The 14524-nt window shown below is 38.5% G+C and overlaps 1 protein-coding gene across 1 annotated transcript in view; it reads right to left on the bottom strand.

Moving 5' to 3' along the window:
* Positions 1-14524, bottom strand: part of NSF (N-ethylmaleimide sensitive factor, vesicle fusing ATPase) — a 165991-nt gene that overhangs the window by 54865 nt on the left and 96602 nt on the right. Inside the window, 3 exon segments of the mRNA NM_001133578.1 lie at positions 6996-7183; positions 7731-7805; positions 8585-8750. Of these exon segments, the coding sequence (NP_001127050.1) occupies positions 6996-7183; positions 7731-7805; positions 8585-8750 (429 nt within the window).

Below are 14524 nucleotides of genomic sequence, written 5' to 3'. Positions count from 1 at the left end.
TGTAAACTGCAGTATAATTCCATTAATGTTCATTTTTTTAAAAAAGCACATATGTATATGAATGTAAATATTATATAAAGAAAACAAACTTCAAAGATATATCCCAAATTTTGGCTAACTCTGGAGAGGGAAAGGAAAGCGGTGTTAGAGATGGCCTTTCTCATTTTTCCCTACATGCTTTGACATTCTTGAATCTTTTACAAAAAGAAAGCCATCATCTATAACTTCTATACTTTTAAAAATAAAGTAAAAAGTAACAAAGAGACAAATATTTTACTTCAATAGAACAATTAACATTTAAATTATTGGGCTGGGCATGGTGGCTCACACCTGTAATCCCAGCACTTTGGGAGGCTGAGGCAAGAGGATCACGAGGTCAGGAGATCGAGACCATCCTGGCTAACACGGTGAAACACTGTCTTTATTAAAAATACAAAAAAGTAGCCAGGCGTGGTGGCGGACACCTATAGTCCCAGCTACTCGGGAGGCTGAGGCAGGAGAATGGTGTAAATCCGGGAGGCAGAGCTTGCAGTGAGCTGTGATGGCGCCACTGCACTCCAGCCTGGGCGACAGAGTGAGACTCCGTCTCAAAAACAAAAACAAACAAACAAAAAAATAAACATTTAAATTATTAGTAGGGCTTATACTGGCACATATGAGGTTTGATAAATATTAATCGCATTTATTTGGCATTTCTAAGTTTAAAAAAAGAAAAATGGGCCTGGCACGGTGGCTCACACCTATAATCCCAGCACTTTGGGAGGCCGAGGCAGGAGGATCACCTGAGGTCAGGAGTTCGAGACCAGCCTGACCAACACGGCGAAACCCTGTCTCTACTAAAAATACAAAATTAGCCAGGCATGGTGGTGGGAACCTGTAATCCAAGCTGCTCCGGAGGCTGAGGCAGGGGAATTGCTTGAACTCGGGAGGCAGAGGTTGTGGTGAGCCGAGATCGCGACATTGCACTCTAGCCTAGGCAACAAGAAGAAAACTCCATCTCCAAAAAAAAAAAAAGAAAAAAGAAAAAAAGAAAAATGTTGTCACAGGAAACAAGCATATCCATGAAGGAATTATGATAATTAATAATATACAAATGTCTACAGTTCTTTATAGTTTATAAAGTATGTTCATACACACTATCTCATTTCATCATATCACATTATCTCATTTTATACTTATACAAACCTGGGGGTTTTCATAAGTTATAAAAGGCAGATACAGGATTTCCTTCCTAGGTACCCTTATATAAAAGTTTTAACTCTGATTCAAACTTTTTGATACATCTGAAAGGATTCTACAAAATACAAACTCTCAGGCCAAAGGGAAGACGAGCTCTGACCGAAAAATTAAAATCTCAACAAAGCTACCAGCCTCACTTTAAACACCTCTTTCCTACACAGGCCTAGGTTTTTACCATAATATTTTGCATTCTGATTCTCTTATAGTAAAACCGAATTCAAATGATAGATACATACAGCAGTATGAAAGAAAAATCTTGCCAATCTTTCAAAATTTGCCAAAACATATGATAGATTTTAGGACTGAAGCTGGTATAAAACTTGTCATTTTGCTAATTATTAAGAAAAGACTCACCCAATTAATTGCTGAGTCCTTTCTTAAAAGTGAATTAAGATGGGTGTGGGGAAGAAGTATTTCAGAACAAACTGTTTTCAGGCACACAAGGAATTCTATAAGTTACATAATTGTAAGCCATCAATATTCCAATTGTCAATTATTCCTACCTGCTCATTAAAATAAATTTTCTAAGGACTGCTCTTAGCTGACTTTTAGCATTTTATCAAAATTTGTAAAATTTTAAAAAGTCTATAATTCTGAATTTTTACTCGTTCAGAAAACCTTTTCTCATTTGTTTGAATTAGCAACATTTTTCCTGCATTTTATTTATAACAGCTAATCAATATAGAAGAGGCAGCATCTTTCAGCTTATACCTGCAGAAACTAATAAACTTGTATTTCAACACTAGCAAATATCAAGTGGTCACCCTTAAATTTCATAACCTTTTAAATCTGACCTTTCAAAGTTCTTATCATTCCTCTTAAATTAAGGGTAGAATGACCTTAATCAATCAAAAATTCTGCAAAAAAATAAGAAATAATTTTATGAAATTCTGTAAACATAACTTAGAGCTTTGACTCAGGTGGAAAGTGTGAGAGAAAGTGTGTGTGTGTGTGTGTGTGTGTGCGCCCTCAGTTTATTTCCTCACAACAGATTAGAGAAAAAATTTGGGTTATGAATCTTCTCAACCTGAAGCAGAAACTCCTTTCAAGATAAAAACAACCAAATGTCTCATGAATTTTAGTTGACTGCAATCATAGGTTCAAGTACAAATGACATGAACAACAGGTGTTTATGACCAGATTTTCCACTTGTCTCAGAAAACCTGAAAAAACAGTTTAACAGGAAAGACTTGTTTAGTCCACCTGACTAAATCTTTCTTTAGGCCACAATCTTTTGAAAAGGAAGCAAAATAACACTAATAATGGCTTTTTAAAATACAAAGAAAGAACATCATAACACTTGTACGTTTTGAATGTTTTAAAGTTCAGTAACAACTTTATAAGTTTCAATTTAAATATTTATTCATCAATCACTATTAAAACTACAAACATCTATAGCAATGGAAGACTAAAACTGTACTTCTTTTGTTTAGCCAAGGAGGAGTCATTGGAAAAACAGTCTTTAAAGACCTTCTGACAATGCAGATTTTTAAAAATGCAGATGAAATGTTAGTAATATTTCTTTTTGGGGGTAAGGTTAGTGTCTTACATAGCTTTCTCACGCCTAAAGCGCCTACATAGTTATTCCATTGATATGGTGAAAAATTAGGAGCTGTTTGGTGCAAGGAGCAATGATCGCAAGTCAATATATATCACCTGAAGCTTACAGATAATTCTATCACGTGGAAAAAAGTGATGGAAACATGTGAACTATTTGCACTACTGCTTACTTGCAAATCAGAAGGATAATATACTATGTACAAGGGTGACAAACATTTTAGCTTTACAATTAGAAAAACTGTAACTACAAAGAGTCAATAAAAATCAGAAATTCATATATTGAAAAGGATGTACAGATATCCTCTCAAATCAGCCAATTAAAAAAATGGAGATAACTAGCATTTATAGAGTTTACAAGGCACTTTTATATAAAGTATTTGCTTTTATTCTCATAAAAATCTGATTAGATAGGTAGTGTTTCCCCCTGACAGGTCAGAAACAAAAAGGTGGAAGAAACATAAGGCATAACCACACCTTCTGACTACCATATCTGCGATCTTCCCACCATTCCTCATTGCCTCATATGTAGATAAACCCAATATATGCTTGAAGAAAGCATGTTTCTTACTGAGACCAATGGCTTAAAGTGAAATTTGGGGATGGGATTATTGTAGTTAAAATGACAAATGACTAAATAAGAGAAAAATTCCATGGCCAAAACATACGAAAAATATGACAACTAGTAAACTAGTTACTGTGGATTACATCAAGATGCACCCATGTGGTCTGAGATGAAAGATCAGTATGGTAGGGACCAGTTTTCACACTGTTTACATCATTTTTCTTGAAGTTGCCATCTCTTCTTATTAAAACAGTATAGCATGGCCGGGCATGGTGGCTCACGCCTGTAATCCCAACACTTTGGGAGGCCGAGGCAGGCGGATCACAAGGTCAGGAGATCAAGAACATCCTGGCTAACACGGTGATCCCATCTCAACTAAAAATACAAAAACTTAGCCAAGCGTGATGGTGGGCGCCTGTAGTCCCAGCTACTTGGGAGGCTGAAGCAGGAGAATGGCTGAACCTGGAAGGTGGAGCTTGCAGTGAGCCAAGATTGCACCACTGCACTCCAGCCTGGGGGACAGAGCGAGACTCCATCTCAAAACAAACAAACAAACAAACAAGGAAGAATAAAAACATAGTCCCTGAATGGATCCATTATATAAAGACCCAATACAATATTCCCATACCATCCAAACCCTTGGCATTCTTGAGCTAGAACAAAGCCACCTCTATTATGTAGGGAAATTATGACTTATGGATAGAGTTTGATTCAGACTAGTTATGTAAGTTTACTCATTTAAAAAATATTGGCTGGGCACAGTGGCTCACACCTGTAATCCCAACATTTTGGGAGGCTGAGGCGGGCAGATCACGAGGTCAGGAGTTCGAGACCAGCCTGGCCAACATGGTGAAATCCCATCTCTACTAAAGATACAAAAAATTAGCTGGGCGTGGTGGCACGTGCCTGTAGTCCCAGCTACTCGGGAGGCTGAGGCAGGAGAATCACTTGAACCCGGGAGGCAGAGGTTGCAGTGAGCCAAGACTGTGCCACTGCACTCCAGCCTGGGCGACAGAGTAAGACTCTGTTTCAAAAAAAAAAGAAAAATAATTTACTGGACACCTACCATGTGCTCACTATTTTGATCTATTTGGGGTACTATGGGAGACTCTGAGGTGAATAAGATAGGGATTTAAAGTCTAGAACAACGGACAGCAAACTTCTGTAAAGTGGCAGATGGTACCTAAAATAAAAGCACTAAAATAGGCTTTGTGGGCCATGCAGCCCCTATTGCAAATACTCAACTCTGCCACTGTAGCATGCAGGCAGCCATAGACAGTACACAAATTAATGGGTGTGGTTGTGTTCCAAAAAAGCCCTTTATTTATAAAAACTGGTAGTTGGCTGGATTCCTGGTCTAGAACCAGTGATAGGATATACCCAAATATCTACATACTCAACCTAACTGTTCAGGCTTTTACTTCTTGCCTGAACTGTTATAAAAGTTCCCCCTCTTGTCCTGTGTCGCCAACTCCACTCCTCTAACTACTCCACTCGACAGAGCTGCCAGAGTGATCTTATGTTTTAACACTATGTCACTGCTATTCTTAAAATTCAATGGCTTAGCACTACTCACAGAAAAAAAGTCCATACTTCTTAGCAGAGTATAAAAGGCTCTTTGTGCTCCATCCCTACTTTAGTCTCCTGACTTATCCCCCACAATCTCTCTACCACCCCTCCCCTAACTTCCATGCTGAAGCAATACTAAATTACTCTAACACACTATGCTATTCTGTGTCTCTGCTTCTTTGCATATGTTGTTCCCTCTACCTAAAAGGCCCTGCTCTACCAACAGACATGCATATGAAGGTTTCTCTCACCCCACAAGTTGACCACATCTGACAGGCGTTCACTCTATTGCCTTGCATGTACTTTCTGTTACTGCACGTGGAGGGTTAGACTGACGGCGGCTTAATGGTAGGTACTTTACTTTGCAGTTGGGGTATTAACTCCTAGCACAGGGTCTAGCATGCAGTAGATGCCGAATAAATCTACTGTGAACCAAAGTCAACTGACAGCACTATAAATGATACATTACTATTTCAAGAAGGAAATGGGTATAACATTCTTGAAACGGAAAATGTGAAAAGGTGTGAGGACAGTGGTAGCATATGAGCCAGGTTTTGAAAAGACAGGTAAACGTAGAGGATGCAGATCCTCAGTGATGCAAAAAAAACAAAACCAAAGCAGAGAGGTTGAAAAATAAATTAATGTCTGATGACCGGTGATTATTTAAGTTTGGCTGAAGTATCTGGAGAACAATCAGGAGCACATTTGGAAAGGCCAGTTAGGGTCAGATCTAGAGGACCCAAAAGACCAGTTAGGGTCAGATCTGGAGGACTCAAAAGACCCAAAAGAAGCCTGTACTTTGTTTTGTAAATAATGGGGAATCATTGAAAGTGTCTGAATGGTTGAATGATATGAAACAGGAAGGTTAATCAAAGAGAAGGTGGGTAGTGGCAGTGAGAACTAAAAGGCACTGCCAAGACAGAACTGAAAAAATTTGGCAAGTGACTTGACCTAGGGCACAGTAGAGTGTCAGGAATCAAAGATAATCCTGAAGTTTTAAGCCTGGGAAATTGGTATAAACAGGGAAATGCAAGCAGAAAGGAAAGTAGTAAAAAAGACAATAAATTCGGTTTTGGAATATTAAATCTAAGACCTGATAAAACATCTAGGTGAGGGTATTTAGTACAAATCTGAAAGTAGGAGACAGATATGTTCAGTAAATCTGTGTACAGGTGGTAGCTAAAACCTGAAGGAGAGAAGAGATGGAAGATCAAGAGCACTTTATCAAAATAAAAGTATCCTACTACATATTTCTACCAAGGAAACTACAATATTATTGTATTAATTTGAAAATATGTCCATTTTCCTGACTCTGAACTCCTTGAGGGAAGAGTTCACAATTATCTTTATGTCTCCAGCCCAATACCTTGAACACATCAAGTATTCAATATATTTGCTGAATAAAGCAGCCCCCAAAATTCTAGTACATGGAAACTCCCACTTCCTCTGACATATTACAACTTTTTTTTTTTTTTTTTTTTGGAGACGGAGTCTCGCTCTGTCGCCCAGGCTGGAGTGCAGTGGCGCAATCTCAGCTCACTTCAAGCTCTGCCTCCTGGGTTCACACCATTCTCTTGCCTCAGCCTCCCGAGTAGCCGGGACTACAGGTACCTGCCACCATGCCCGGCTAATTTTTTGTATTTTTAGTGGAGATGGGGTTTCACCGTGTTAGCCAGGATGGTCTCGATCTCCTGACCTCGTGATCCGCCCGCCTCGGCCTCCCAAAGTGCTGGGATTACAGGCGTGAGCCACCATGCCTGGCCATATTACAACTTTTAATACAATACAAAGATTTAAAAACACTTCTTCAAAATTTTCACTTTACGTGTCTGTGTCAGATGGTGATGACCTAAGGTAGATGAATCAGTGGTTACTACAGGGCAGATGCAAACATTATCTTCCTTCCTGCTACTCTGAAGATTAAGCAGTTGACAATTAATTCTTATTCCTTTTACCATCTCTTCTCCACCAAAAGTCAGCATTTCCCTACCCCTTGATATGCTTGAAAGGAAAGAGAAAGAATACTGGCATAATGTTTATAATCTGTTTAGCTGATTTTCCTGACCTTTATGTGTCTATTCATAGCAGTGGACTGGGCTGCTCGCACCAGACCCTCCAATTCAGCACCACTGAAATTCTTGGTCTCCATGGCCAGTTCTTTAATGTCTACATCAGCAGAGAGTAACTGATGCCCTCTCATTCTTGCTGTGTGGATGTGAAGAATCTGTAGTCGGCCTTTCTCATCTGGCAAGCCTGATGAAATTAAAAATAAAATAGGCATTTTCCTAGTCTTGAAAGCACCATCAGAGATTATCATTATTATTATTATTATTTTGAGACAAAGTCTCGCTCTGTTTCCCAGGCTGGAGTGCAGTGGTACAATCTCAGCTCACTGCAACCTCCACCTCCTGGATTCAGGCGATTCTCCTATCTCAGCCTTCCGAGTAGCTGGGATTACAGGTGCACACCACCACCCCCGGCTAAGTTTTTTGTATTTTTAGTAGAGACGGGGTTTCACCATGTTGGCCAGGCTGGTCTCGAACAACTGGCCTCAAGTGATCCACCTGCCTCAGCCTCCCAAAGTGCTGGGATTACAGGTGTAAGCCACTGCGTCCAGCCTAGAGGAGATTATTATGATCCTAATGTTTTCCTTATAGGTACTCAAGCATGTAAACATCTACTTCTCATGATATAAACCTTTTCTAAAAAATACTACGCCATATGACATTGTTCCTGTTAATGAACTCTAAATGCCTCCACTCCCCCCACCACACACCCAATCAGTGACAGATCTCCTTACCTATCTCCATTTTAACTTCCAGTCTTCCAGGTCTAAGAAGAGCCTCATCTATCAGATCTGGTCTGTTGGTCATTCCTGAACACAGATGTTAAAACAAAACAACAAATGAACAGAGTTCAAAAATAAAATCAAATGTCCTTTTAGTATATGTAAGAATAGTAATTTCCCTAACAAGCTAAGGAGACTTTGCTTTACTATTTCACTACTGTATAAGCCAATGGAATATAAATGTTATGAAAATTTCCAGTATTTAAAAAGAAAATTTAAGATTCAAAGGGTAAATAATCTGTCAAAGTGACAGAGGGGCAATGTGACACGATCTCTCTGACTCCAAAGTTCCTTCTCTTTTTTATAGGCCAGTGGTTTTCAGACTTCATAAAACAGCGGGGTGTTTTGTTTTTTTTTTCCCCCAGAAGTCATCTTCAGAAGCACCTCAGTACATAAAACAGCTAAAAGAGGAAGTTATAATAGTGATGTAGGATCTGAAACGCACTCCCTGGCCCTCACTGACCCTGAAAGCACCTCTGAGGACCCCTGAAGGCCTACAAGACCCAGTTTGAAAACCACTGCATTCCATTGTTTCATGTGTATTTTTCATTTCTGGGTGAGCTATAAGCTTCAACCTACATCTTTTTCATCTGTGGGTGAGCTATAAGCTTAAACCTACAAGTGACTGAAATCCATCTTTTATTTTTCCTATTAAGCCTAGGCATTACAATAGATTCTTCAACATCACTGGATTCTAATTTGGAAACACTGGCAAAACAGTTTAATCACAACCTACATACATCTTAATTCAGAACTTATGGCTAACGTTTTTGAATGAATAGTACTTTTTTAAAAAGTAAACATACCAATGACTAGGATGTTGTTTAGCTGCTCCACACCATCAATTTTGGACAGCAACTGGTTGACAACAGTGTCATGAACTCCCGTGCTACCAGCCATGCTCCCTCTCTGCTTGCAGATGGCATCAATTTCATCAAAGATGATGATGTGCAAACCACTGTTAGCACCAAGCTATTAGGGGAAGAAATTATATTAAAGATCACAATTTGAATGTCTTATTAAACAAACTAATCAGAAAAACAAAACGAAGCTTACAACAGATTGACTTCGCTTCATTTTGACTAATAAATATGGCAAGTGCAATTGTGGTTGTTGTCCTCTCAAAGGTGTTGGAACTACATTCTCAGAATTCTGCAACCTGAAAACTCATTCTAGAACCTCATATTTAATAGCTATAAAATGAAAATACACATTATATACTGATACATAGTGTGTGTGTATAGATAGTAAGTAGTCGATCAAATAATTTACATACATTTCTTATCTCACTATTTGAAAGACCTTACATTTGTCAGATACTTTCATTAAGTCAGTCAGTGGCAACACCCTCCCATTTTCCCTGAGTTTTGGTGAGAAGACTGTCCCAGAAGCAGTAGGTTTAATGTTTGTTTCGTTATATTATGTAACTAAAGGTTAACTCCACCTACAGGTTGCCTGGGAATTGGACAAATGAGTGAAGAAACTCAACATGACTCACATGTACTTGTATTACATGAAAACAGATTACTCCTTCCTAACAATAAAGTGAGAACAGAGACGGTTTATAAAAAGAACATGGTTAACGGGGTGCTGTTTCTTCTGCATAATGATTTCTGTCTTAGTTTACTAGAAATAGAATCACCATTAAAAGAAATTAGTTTGTACATTTTGAACCTTTAACAGATACAAACACTTCTGAATGCTACTAATTCATTAGGTTAATTTAACACGTACTTTCTAAAATTTATATTTAAGTAATTTAGTCTCCTATCAGGGAGTAAAGTGCACTCTGGAAATTTTCTTTTTCCTTTATAAACAAAAAACATGGCCGGGCGTGGTGGCTCCTGCCTGTAATCCCAGCACTTTGGGAGGCAGAGGAGGATGGATCGACTGAGGTCAGGAGTTCGAGACCAGCCTGGCCAACATGGTGAAACCCTATCTCTACTAAAAATACAAAAATTAGCTGAGTGTGGTGGCAGGTGCCTGTAATCCCAGCTACTCCGGAGGCTGAGGCAGGAAAATCTCCTGAACCCAGGAGGCAGAGGTTGCAGTGAGCCTAGACTGCACCACTGCACTCCAGCCTGGGCGACAGAGTGAGACTCCATCTCAAAAACAAACAAAAACACTAGGGATTAACAAAACTGGTAAAAAAATGAACGTAACCTAAATATGACAACATATGGATAATAAAAATTAAATAAGCATAATAAGACTGAGGATTAAATATGGTTAGTATCCATTAAATCTCTGATAAGGATATAATCGTTGTTTTGTTTGTTTGTTTGTTTTTTTGAGATGAAGTCTCGCTCTGCGCCCAGGCTGGAGTGCAATGACGCAATCTCAGCTCACTGCAACCTCTGCCTCCCGGGTTCAAGTGATTCTCCTGTCTCAGCTTCCTGAGTAGCTGGGATTACAGGTATGTGCTACCACTCCTGGCTAATTTTTGTATTTTTAGTAGAGACGGGGTTTCACCATGTTTGCCAGGCTGGTCTCGAACTCCTGACCTCAGGTGATCCACTCAGCTCAGCCTCCCAAAGTGCTGGGATTACAGGCATGAGCCACCATGCCCAGCCTAATCTTTGTTTTAATAAGACAATGTTTTTTAACTTTTTATAAGAGTAGTAGATTTGTTAACAGAGCAAAAGTTGTAAAACAAATAGAAATAAAGTTTAAAAATAAAGCTGGGCAGAGTGGTACGTGTCTATAGTCCCAGCTACTCTGGAGGCTGAGGCTGGAGGATTGCTTGAGCCCAGGAGTTGGAGTCCAGCCTGGGCAACACAGTGAGATCCCATCACTAAAAAATAAATTAAAATATACTACATTTACTATGGCTTGTGCCTGTAATCCCAGCTACTTGGAAGGCAGAGGTGGGAAGATTGCTTCAGGCCAGGAGTTCAAGACCAGCCTGGGCAACATAGTGACATCCCATCAATAAAGACCCATCTATAAAACATCATTACATCATCTAAAGATAAGTGCTGTTAATGGTCCACAGATTTCTATATTTTAACTAAATATTAAGAACTTACTGCACCTTGTATTCTCTTGAATATTATTCTTTGAAAACGATTTTCAGTGGTTATTTTTGCTTCTAATTGCAAAATATATAATTATAAAAAATGTGGGAAAATAGCAAAAAATAAAGAAATCACAATCATCTCAAACTCAGCCAAAATGGAGCTATGTAATACCTTGCATCCTGTTTTTCAGTACAGGTATTATTTTAAACCCTTTCCCATCCCTATACTATCTATCTATCTATCTATCTATCTATCTATATATATATATATATATTTTTTTTTTTTTTTTTTTTTTTTTTTTTGAGACGGAGTCTCACTCTGTTGCCCAGGCTGGAGTGCAGTGGCATGATCTCGGCTCACTGCAAGCTCCGCCTCCCAGGTTCACGCCATTCTCCTGCCTCAGCCTCCTGAGTAGCTGGGACTACAGGCGCCCACCACCACGCACGGCTAATTTTTTTTTTTTTGTATTTTTTTTTTTAGTAGAGATGGGGTTTCACCGTGTTAGCCAGGATGGTCTCGATCTCCTGACCTTGTGATCCGCCTGCCTTGCCCTCCCAAAGTGCTGGGATTACAGGAGTGAGCCACCGCGCCGGGCCAACGATATGAGTTTTAATAGCTCTATAATATTTAATCATATGAATTGTTTCACAGTTTAACTCTCCTACTCCATATTAATTCCTTACTGTTAGATATTTAATTATTTCTAAGTTTTTAATATTATATATGTTGCTGCAATAAACATCTTCTTTTTTCATTCTTTGTAGAGACAGGATCTCACTCTGTTGCCCAGGCTGGAGTACAGTGGTGTGATCAAAGCTCACTGCAGCCTCAAACTCCTGGGCTCAAGCAATCCCCCACCTCAGCCTCCCGAGTGGCTGGGACTACAGATGTGTGCTACCACGCCTGGAAAATATTTTTTTTTTTTTGTAGAGATGGGGTTTTGCCATGTTGTTCAGGCTGGTCTTGAACTCCAGGACTCAAGTGATCCTCCTGCCTCAACCTCCCAAAGTGCTGCGATTACAAATGTGAGCCACTGTACCCAGCCTACAATGAACATTTTTATACTTAAACGCTTGACAATATAGATTATTACTTGCTAAAGGCAAATTGTTAGGTTAAAATGTGTGTTAGGTATTTTAAGGCCCTTGAAATAGGAACACTTGAAAAAGTAGAAACACTTTTCCAGAAAGGTTTTATCAATCTATAATCCCAGCAGAGTACCTGATAGTGCCTATCTTGGTATATTCCCACAAGTAATGAATATCAGAAACACTTTAAAAGTAATTCTCAATTTGATAGATGGACAATGGTATCTGTTGTTTTTAAATCACATTTATCTAATTACTGAAGAGGCTGGTGCTGTTAAAAAATCATGTTTTTACCATTGGTAATTTTATTAGTATTTGATATGTCTTCTATACCCTTTTCTGTTGAAATTCAAGAGCTTTTCCTATTGATTTATTAAAAAATGATTTATACATTAGGGCCATTATTATACTTGTAACTACTTTATTCTAGTTTGCCATTTGTCTTTTCTTTATGGCGTGTGTGCATATATATAAGTATATATATTTTTTTGAGATGGAGTTTCGCTCTGTCGTTCAGGCTGGAGTGCAGTGGTATGATCTCTGCTCACTGCAACCTCCGCCTCCCAGGTTCAAGCGATTCTCGTGCCTCAGCCTCCCACATCTGGGATTACAGACGTGCACCACCAAGTCTGGCTAATTTTGTATTTTTAGTAGAGACAGGGTTTCACCACATTGGCCAGGCTAGTCTCGAACTCCAGACCTCAGGTATTTGCCCACCTCGGCCTCCCATTACAGGCGAGAGCCACTGTGCCCAGCCTATTTATGGTATATTTTCGATAAGTGGAAGGGGTTTTCTGTTTCTGCTCAACAGCCAGCATCAATTTTTATTTTTATGATATTTTCATTAGTTTTATCCTTAAAATTGTTCCCCATTACAAATAGTGATGGTCACATATTTTCTTTTCTTAAATTTTTGCTTTACATATAATTCTTTATGTGGTGTTTTGTTTTTGTGTATGGTACAAGTAAAGTGAGAAGCCAACTAATTCTTCTTCAAATAACCGACCCAGCATTGTTCCCTAAATTATCCCTCCTTTCTTCGTTGACTGAGCTGCCATCTCTACCAGGGTTTGGACTTTGATGTATGCTAGGTTATTACCAGCCTATCTACTCTGCTCAATGGATTCATACATGTTTTTATCTCCATAACTTTACAGTAGTACATTGAAGAAGCTCTTCTCCACTATACAGTCTTCTTTTTCATAACTATCTTGGCTATTTCCAACCATGTGTATTTCCAAATGAACATCAGAATCATTCTTATGAGGGGGAATAATCTCCACCAATTAAAAATAAAAAAATAAAGAAACAGACAAAAAGCCAAGCTCTGATTGAAACTAGGTTAAATATCTAAGTTTAGGAAACACTAAAATCTGTATAGCATATTTGATTTTTTAGAAGAATAATGCCTCTCCAATTATTCAACACTTTTATGTCTCTCAGTAAAGTTTTAAAATTTATTTTTATTTTTATTTTTAGAGATAAGGTCACACTATGTTGCCCAGGCTGGTCTTGAACTCCTGGACTTCAGTGATCCTCCCACCTTGGCTTCCCAAAGTGCTAGGATTACAGGCGTGAGCCATTGGGCCCAGCTTCCCAATAAAGTTTTATAGTTTTTGTTGTTTAAATTCCTTCCTTCATAAAGATTCCTAGCTATGTTTTTTGGTTGCAATTGTGATGGGATTTTTCTATTATATTTCAGAAACAGTATAGAAGTATGAAGGAAATATATTTTTATATATTTATTTTATATATGGCTACTTTACTCTCTTATTTATAATATCTAAGTTTTTAAAAAAATCTGACTCTTTTGAATTTCCTAGGTAGACAATCATATCACCTACAAATACAACTTGTATCCTCCTTACTAACAGGTATACCTGCTTTTGGGTATGAGAAGCTGTACCAAAATAAAGACATATAAAAGGGGAAAGAGAGGGTCTAATAGCTAAGAACTTAGAAGCATGCGGGTTCACCTGAACAGAAGGCCCAGAGGCAGTCAAGGTCCTATAAAAGGGATAATAAAATTTACCTAATGTGAGAAGCAGAAGTTATAGTACTATCATGACAGACTGAAATCTAGAATTAGGCCTTCCTACTGAAACAGAGGACATCAGTAAATGAACTGCAAAAGCAGAATGCTCTTTATATAAAATGATTTTATTCTTGGCTTAAGGATGAAAAGAAGTATGCACTTGGAAGGTCAGTGAGAAACAAACAATGGTACATAAATGAGGCAAGCAGAATCTAAACAGAATGAGAATTTTGGTGACAGGAGTGGTGATGACCAAACAGCAAATGCTAGATTTGATTACTGCTTGCATGTGGGGTGGAAGAGTGACAGTGAAGAAAAGAAATTACCCTGCAGTATGATAAAGAAGCTGCAGAAGGGAAAAGACACAAGGGAATTTGTTTGTTTGTTTGTTTGTTTGTTTCTAGCATGATAAGACTGAAGCGTTAACCAGACATCTATTTGGAAAGGCCTCCAGAGAACAAGATATACACAACTGAATAAAAGGGGATAGCAAGATACATCTGAATGTCTTCTGCAAATAGTAAAGAATAGTCTTGTAGCAAGCCATAGATACTGTAAGAAGATGGATCATATAATTAAGCTGGAGGAATATACAAGCAGGAC

This window comes from Pongo abelii, chromosome 19, assembly GCF_028885655.2.
Source record: "Pongo abelii isolate AG06213 chromosome 19, NHGRI_mPonAbe1-v2.0_pri, whole genome shotgun sequence".
In the NCBI taxonomy this organism is placed as follows: Eukaryota; Metazoa; Chordata; class Mammalia; order Primates; family Hominidae; genus Pongo; species Pongo abelii.
The sequence above is the reverse complement of the archived record's forward strand: the minus strand, read 5'-3'. Positions and strand labels throughout refer to the sequence as shown.